The following is an 8045-nucleotide window of genomic DNA, read 5'->3' as shown; positions in this document are numbered from 1 at the left end:
TAACGTGCTGCGTTAACGCAAGACTTATCGGGCGATTAAAAAAAATATCGCCGTTAATCTATTCTCAAAGTTGGGTTGGGAGCTGGGTCTATATACTAAGCAAGCTATGATGACTTTGACCTTGATATTTTATATAACCGACTGGCTGAGGCCAGCCTAAAAAGATGCTCAGGACAGTTGACGGGCCACTGCTGCGCATCGTCACAAAAGCTTATCTTTAACACATGTTTTTACGCCTTATTGCTTGTCGATTTAAACATTAAAGCATCCAAACACAAGACGCGGAAAAGCTGAATGGAGTAGCTGGTTACTTGCGCAATGTGTTCGGTGCGCCCTGCGCATGAGATAGAGAGGGGGGATGGGGCGCGTATCACAGACAGCGACACTGAACCGAGCTCTCTTCTGAGAAAGAGAAAGGCATATCAAAGCACTTGATCATCGAATTTGCTTATTTTTGCTCTTGTGCCGACAAATACATACAAAATATGTCAAAATATCCACCTTGGAAATTATGCTTAAAAACTGTCAGTTATTTCTTAAATGAAAGTAAACAGTTGAGGAAAAAAATGGGATGTGTATTATATTGGATGCGTTCATCGTCTTAAAGTGACCGCGCCTAATTTAGCTACTTTAGCTACATTACTGCAGTAATGTTAATCCAAGAAAATGAAAGAAAATCACTCACTGCTCTTGACTGAATTACTTTGTAGTTTTAACATTCAAACCAAAAATTATTCAGACACCAGGTATAATTTTTGATATATATATATATATATAGCAAAACTGTAATAACGTGAGAAATGTTGAAGGTGTCTGAATAAATGTAGGTTTGATTGTATATTTCATTTTTACATTGAAGACTACCCAGTGCTATTTTACATTTAATTATTTGGTTTCTGTACCTTGACACCTACAAACTTGAAAAAAACTTAAACATTGGTGTGAAACAGGCATAATTTTGTTTGCACCTTGTGCAATGTGGAATTAGTTTACAGCTTTTTCAAGCACTTTGTGATGCATTTTGGAAACCGGAGATGAGCCCCTTTTCTAATGCACCACCTAGCTTGATAAACCCTTTCTCAAAGACTTACTGTTTGTCAATTTTATTTGGGTAACACACATATTCCGAATGCCTTTGGCAGAATTCGAATGAGCCATTTTAATCTAGATTAATCTAATTAATTCAAGATCACAGTGAGATTAATCTATATTAAAAAAATTAATCTATGCCCACCACTAATTACAATACAATGCATTTCATGAAACTATCCGGGGCCATATTTTTGCATAATATCAGTTAAGAAAAGATGCTTTAAGTATTTTATTTTATTTTATATTAATTTTATTACTTTAAATGTATCCAGTAAAAATACTGTACTACAGCAATGACATACATGACAGAGAATTGTGGGAATTATAAAAAAAAGATAAAAATACTAAGACTAATCATTGCAATGACTATTTTCCTAAAGTTATATTTTTAATATTTAACCTATTTTTTTTCTTTTTTTATTTCCTTTTTTGTCAATTTTCATGACACTTTTTTTTTTATGAAAATTATAAAACAATAAAAACCAACAAGCAAACATCTTAATAAAATATGGTCTTAAAAATGAGGAAAATGTGCTTGTCTTAAAATAATTGTCAGTATGTATAATTTAAGTTTCTTTTAATTATATTATACATTACAATGTTTTCATAACCCCCACCACCACCTCAATTTACCATTGTAACATCTGTAATTTTTGTAGTATGTGTGATATTTAAAATATTTAAATAGAATCATAATAAAATGTAAAAGATGTGCTTCTGTGGAGCTTCGTTGCAAGTCAGGTAATTAGATTACATCCCTTATGTAACTGCTGCCTTCCTCTTTAGATGACTGAAGCTGCATTAAGCATACATGCTTTAAAAAAGCAACACGAAACTATGAAGAATTCAGCAGTAAAATGATCGTTCCACACTACTTTGATCATCTTCTAGTAGAATTAGTGTATTGATACAGCTTAAAGCGATTGGATGCCTGGTTCTGTATTTGGAAGGTGAGGATGGGTGTTACTGTCTGAGGAATTTAAAGTCCTCCCAGTCATTCTCTCATTCAGACGGAGCAGGAGATCATGGAGACTGGAGATGTCATTTTCACAAGGGACTTTGAGTGGTTAGTTTTTAACGGTAAGTTTGCTGATTAGATCATGTTAGGGTCATAACTTGTTTTGTGAAATGTATTTCTTCATTTTCTATGTGCAACCAATTAGAGATGTGTATTTTAGCATTTAAAGTGTACTATATACTTTTTATAGAGTTGTTTGCTCATACGTCAAGTTAAACACCCCTTTACATTTAGATTTATGATAAATTTCCGTTTACTTGTCGCAGGCTCCTCCACAAGTTCCTCCATCATGCTCAACAGTAGCTTGCACAGTCCCTTGCCCGAGGAATTGTGCTTGGTATCGGGAAGACCACAGCGTGCATTCGGGACTGTAGGGGTGGTCGTCATAATAATTATCACTAGCTGCATCAGCCTGCTAACAGTCCTGGGCAACGTCCTGGTTCTGCTTTCAATCAAAGTCAACCGCAATCTCCAAACCATCAACAACTACTTCCTTTTTAGTCTAGCTTGTTCGGACCTTATCGTTGGTGTTTTCTCCATGAATCTCTACACTGTGTATGCCGTAAAGGGATATTGGCCTTTGGGACCGCAGATGTGTGACTTGTGGTTGGTTGTGGATTACGTCGTGAGTAACGCGTCTGTGATGAACCTCCTACTGATCTGTTTTGACCGGTACTTCTGCGTGACCCGGCCTCTGAGTTACCCAACCAAACGTACTGCAAGATGGGCTGGGGTGATGATTGCCGCAGCTTGGTTACAGTCTCTGCTTCTCTGGGCTCCAGCTATCCTGCTTTGGCAGACTGGGCAGGACAAGAGCAAGGTCCCAGAGGGACAATGTTACATCCTGCTCCTTGCGAACCCTGCTGTAACCCTGGCAACCACTATCCCAGCATTCTACATTCCTGTTGTAATAATGACGGTACTGTACACGAAAATATCCCTGGCCAGTCAGAGACGGGTTCATAAGTTGAAGCCTGAATCCGCAAACCTGCTTGATCCGTCTAAGACAAGTGGAGTATCGTCAACCGCAAACCCTGACCTAGTGAATGACATTAAACCAGATGACCCATGCACATTTAAACCTGATTCAAAGCTCGTTAGAATGAAACGGCTCTTTTCTGTAGAGTTCAGCAGGACGGATGACTCCTTGGATTCCAGTCCTGATGCCTCTATGGAAGAGCGAGGGCTGGATGCAGAAACCTCAAGACCAAAGAACTCGACAGCCTGTGTGGAAACTAGTAGGACAAGGCAACCTCACTGTTTTCAAAACCATACTGCCATTCAGGTTCAAGGTAAAACGTCCAAGGTTGTTTTCAAAAATGCCAAGGCTCTGAGAGAGAGGAAGGTGACGAAGACCGTCCTTGCTGTTCTTCTTGCCTTCATTGTTACTTGGACTCCTTATAGCGTTATGGTTCTGATTGGTACCTTCTGCCGTTGGTGTGTCCCTGAAATTCTGTGGATGGTGGGTTACTTTATGTGCTACGTCAACAGCACGGTAAATCCAGTGTGCTATGCACTGTGTAATGCCACATTCAAAAGAACCTTTAAACGACTGTTGATGTGCAAGTTCAGAAATCTGACATTAAAATGAGTCGTATTTCAGTCTCTTATCAATGACTCCTGGCCAACCAATGAGGTACCTGATTCGCTCAGATGTTTTGTGACAGTGAAGCTGTTTTACTAGATCCAAAAGTAAAAACGTGGAGTTGGTTTAGGTTACTGGTCTTTATAATTTTTTTGATAATGTATGCATTACGTGAACGATTTTGACGTATCATAGTTGTTTGCAAATGCATTCTTACGCTAAAAGTTTGTGTAAATCAATGCAGTAGTTTAGAGAAGACCCTGATTCTTATTTTTTTGTGCATAATGCTGGTTTACCAGAGCCAAAAGTGTAAATAAAGTGAAGTATTTAGTTGCTCATATTGCACGCATTAAATGTATCGCAAAGTCATTAAGTTGATACTTATTTTTTGAGTGCGTCTTAAGTGGTTTACTAAAGTGAGAAGTAAAAATAAACATGTTTGTTGAGTTATTTGTTATTCACCATGTCGCTATAATTGCATTTGTTCTACGAATTGTATCAGAACGTTTTTTTTGTTGTTTTTGTTACAGTTTAAGACCGTTGCTCTTTGTGCAAATTGGTAAAAACCAAACAAAATTGCATTGTGATCTAGTTTTACAAGTAAAAATATACCTGTTATTTTACGTTTATAACATTACAAAAATTGCTAATTTACAACTATATTGACGTCATTAAAGTAATTTTTCCAAGTTTGTACATCTTGAACAATAAATGTGTAAACGTTGTTTTAAAAAAAAAGCACCAGAACGTATTATTGAAAATACACTTTCATTTATTCACAACCTTTAGAAGTAATCAGTTAGTGGTGTAAATTTGATTGTACATCCATCAAATCTAAAAACATAAACATTTATAAACATAGATACTTTATATAGGCCATTACTTTCAGGAGCGACGTTCATTTAAGCATTCAGCTTACATGTTATAACGTACAGAAATATTTTTCATTCGGTTTGTTGTAATTTACAAATGCTTTAGGGGCATAATTAGGCTCTCGCCAGTTTTTCTCTTTAGTAAAGACAATTTGTTAGACAACAGGTTTGCTGTGGCCAGTTTTATACATGCAAAGTCAATTACAATTAAAAATTCGCTACAGAGATCAAATTACGACAGCATAGACACGTACATTTACTAATTACAAAACAAAGAAAGTGGAAATAAAAACAACAGGTAGGGTTACAGTTTTTTTTTCCTCAGCATTCACCTTTTGGAGGATTTGGGAGTGTCACACAGGAATGTACCACTGAGTGGGAAATGGGGTTGTTGGGGTGGTCTTCAAGTTAGTTTTCCTTTCCTTTTCCTTTCTTCTTTTCACCTCCCTTGGGTTTGGGGGTCTTTGGGGTGCAAGGTTTGGACACTTTAATGGTGGCCTGGCATTCAGCGTTGAACAGTGCCTTCTTCAATGTCCCAGACCTGCTTCTGGTTCCTGTAGTAGTGTCACATTCAGCCCAGCGACCAAACTTGTACTTGCAGTCAGCTAAAAAAAAACAAGACAAAGCTCTACTGAATGGCCTGTCTAAATGTATTTTAATTTGATTCACATCCAGACATGCATTCAGTGTATTCATACACAGTAAATCTCCTTACCACCGAAGTCTTTCTTCCAGTTGCATGGGACTTTGCACTTGGTTTTCTTTGTCTGTTCGTTGCAGGTCGCCTCCCGAATGCCGGCGCCACAGTCGCCGCTGTTGGGCACACATTTCCCATACTGCCATTCACTGCACTCAGCATCTGCTTTGGGCTCTTTGCCCTTTTCTGTCGCGAAATAGAGAGTGATTATTAATGATATCGCACAAAAGGAATGTGCATTGCACCATTTGAAGTCATTTTGTAAAAAAATAAGAACCTTTTTTCTTCATACTGGCTTCCACGGTGATCATCAACACCACCAGCAGCACAAGTGCTATAGAAAATAAACTCCGCATTCTGGGAAAAAAATAAGTACAGCTGATATTAATTTCAGTTTAACTATGTAGATGCACAAGCAGATATAAAACTACGTGATTTCATTATTATTTATGTACTATTAATGAATATTTTGAATTAGCCTGTGCTTTTGTCATTTTTGTTAGTTTTTTTATTTGCTAATATTTTAATTTGAATCTTTCTGTTTAGCTTTCTTTTTTAAGTTCTAATGGTAATAATTTTATCTTGTTTCAGTTAGCTGTCAGGGCGGCATTTCTAATATTCATTTGGGCTATGATCTTAAAAGTCCAAGTTTTCAATCTTATAATATTTCGGTTTTAATTCAGTTATAAAAATTTTTAAAACATATGTTTTGGTTCGTTACAACACTGCAGGTGTCCAACCATCCAACCAGGTGTCCATAACAACAACCAGCATCACATCTGTTTGTGATTTTGCTCTTATATGCTATATGAATGGAATACCCTATTTTATATACACACACCAACATAAATACATATTATGTTGTATTTATGCTACTCAAAAACATTCATATTTGATAATTAATTTTTTTATTTTTGTCCCTTTGTTGTTTTCTGGGCTGGTTAATTAATTATTTTTTCAACCTGATTAATAATGGTTTAGTGGAATTAGTCGGTTTAAAAGGTCCTCCAAAACAGACAAAATCAGATAATAACACATCAGCTATTAATGTGTTCTCTGTAGCGTCTGAATTAAAGACACTGTGTACACAATGCCTAGCAGCTCGCTGTGTGACTCCATAAAAGAGCCTCTCTATATTTTCCTCTTCCTCGAAAAAGAAAAAAGCACGCAGCACTTCTCCTTTTCATTCTTTTCCTGCCTCCATTAAACCAGGCTCCTTTCACTCCATTCTTCAGTCACTCATAAATGTGAAGGGCTCCTCGGGGTCGGACTTTTTGTGCGAGGAGAAACAGCGGTCAGCAGGGGTCCACCGCCTCCCCTCCTCAGCCTCCGCGGGGAAAAAGGCCAAGTACTCAAAGACCTTCAGCTGGGCCTTAGAGGAGCCTGATTCACTGGCTCCGAACAAAGCAGGATCTCGCCCGTTTTGCTTCCCTCTCTCAAAGGGCCCGAACACAGATCCCATGCTGTGTCTTGAGGAGGAGGGGAGGGCCCTCCGCTCGACTCCTTTGAATGTAGGCCTATTTGCATTGGAGGACAAAACCCGCTCTGTTGATGCAAGAGGGGATGTGGGATGCTGCCTTTGATAAATGCAGAACTGGACATTTTGAAAACTTCCTGCAGGAGCACAAAGTTCACCGACACCCCAAGCGCAATCTGGAGCTTGGCGTTCCGTCGGAAGTGAATCTCAAGGCCTGATGGTTCTGATCTGGAGAAGTGGGTCAGCAGTTGCTGGCAGCTGCTCTTCTTTGGCACTTCACAGCGCATCATTATCCCTGACAGCGTTAAAGCGCCCTGGCACGCCAAAACACAAACTCCACGACTCTATAACAGCATGAATGCTACTATTTAAAGCGACATGCGCCATTAAACCAAACATAATAAACTACTTAACGATAGTGTCGCCGTCTAATTAAACCTAATATTGACGCTATCATTTTAAACTCAATATAATATTCGTATATTAAATGCAACATTAAATAGTCGTAAAATCGTGCTTTAAGTGAAACGCGTATTGACGTTAACAATCGCGTTTGTATTATGACACACTGCGTGCGTCCGCCTCCTTTCATATATCATGTCATATATACGTATCTCAGCATAAATACGCCCCAACGTTATTATTATGGATATAAATGCATTCTATTATCGCGCTGAAACGCAGATCAAATTGATAATATCAGCATATCCAAATAAATCCGGTTAATCGCAGATATTTGCATTATTTATCTCCCACTAGCAGGCTATTATTCAAACGCGCAGCGTCGTCAAACACATCGACTGCAGTATAATAATAGGAGTTGTTGGGTTATGATGATGATGATGATGATGTACTTGCCTTATTGCTGTGAATATGATGCTGTGTTGTGAGCGTGTGTCTGTGTTCAGCTCTCTCTATGATCTCTGCTGCTCTTTGTGTTTCTCCGAACTAGTTTGAGCTGGTCGCATAGCTGTGCACTTACACTCTCTCTCTCTCTCTCTCTCTCTCTCTCTCTCTCTCTCTCTCTCTCTCTCTCTCTCTCTCTCTCCACGTGATCTATCTATCTATCTATCTATCTATCTATCTATCTATCTATCTATATTTATAGAGATGTTTGCTGGTAAAAAAAAAAGAAAGAAAGAAATATACTATAATGTAATGACATTTTTGCAATTAGAGTTACATCAAATTAAATAAATGATCAAAATTATGATTATGGAAAGACATTTATCTTGTTTAATTGATACATTTATTTTAATTTATTTACTTTTGCATTTATTTCTTACATCTGCCACCTTCACATG

At 37.9% G+C, this 8045-nt stretch overlaps 2 protein-coding genes across 2 annotated transcripts; one reads left to right on the top strand and one right to left on the bottom strand.

The window, feature by feature from the left end:
- The first annotated feature begins 1143 nt into the window (after positions 1-1143).
- On the top strand, positions 1144-4933 carry chrm4b (cholinergic receptor, muscarinic 4b). Its single transcript, XM_026203274.1, has 2 exons — positions 1144-2172; positions 2377-4933. Exons 1-2 carry the CDS (start codon positions 2118-2120, stop codon positions 3699-3701), a joined length of 1380 nt encoding a protein of 459 aa, XP_026059059.1. The 5' UTR covers positions 1144-2117; the 3' UTR covers positions 3702-4933.
- On the bottom strand, positions 4454-7748 carry mdkb (midkine b). Its single transcript, XM_026203307.1, has 4 exons — positions 7600-7748; positions 5542-5621; positions 5283-5450; positions 4454-5172 (listed from the first exon to the last, which is right to left on the bottom strand). The coding sequence occupies exons 2-4, from the start codon at positions 5618-5620 to the stop codon at positions 4976-4978; spliced, it is 444 nt and encodes a 147-aa protein (XP_026059092.1). The 5' UTR covers position 5621; positions 7600-7748; the 3' UTR covers positions 4454-4975.
- Between the last annotated feature and the right edge of the window lie 297 nt (positions 7749-8045).

This window comes from Carassius auratus, chromosome 25 (genome assembly GCF_003368295.1).
Source record: "Carassius auratus strain Wakin chromosome 25, ASM336829v1, whole genome shotgun sequence".
NCBI lineage: Eukaryota > Metazoa > Chordata > Actinopteri > Cypriniformes > Cyprinidae > Carassius > Carassius auratus.
Note: the sequence above shows the minus strand (reverse complement) of the source record. Positions and strands in the feature narration are given on the sequence as shown.

What these genes read in the sequence shown, in the direction of transcription:
- chrm4b (XM_026203274.1), top strand. Translation starts at nt 2,118, where the DNA reads ATGGAGACTGGAGATGTCATTTTCACAAGGGACTTTGAGTGGTTAGTT. An exon ending in TGAGTGGTTAGTTTTTAACG is followed by an intron (nt 2,173 to 2,376) that starts GTAAGTTTGCTG and finishes TACTTGTCGCAG; the next exon opens with GCTCCTCCACAAGTTCCTCC.
- mdkb (XM_026203307.1), bottom strand. Translation starts at nt 5,620, where the DNA reads ATGCGGAGTTTATTTTCTATAGCACTTGTGCTGCTGGTGGTGTTGATG. An exon ending in AGCCAGTATGAAGAAAAAAG is followed by an intron (nt 5,451 to 5,541) that starts GTTCTTATTTTT and finishes ATTTCGCGACAG; the next exon opens with AAAAGGGCAAAGAGCCCAAA. An exon ending in CTGGAAGAAAGACTTCGGTG is followed by an intron (nt 5,173 to 5,282) that starts GTAAGGAGATTT and finishes GTTTTTTTTTAG; the next exon opens with CTGACTGCAAGTACAAGTTT.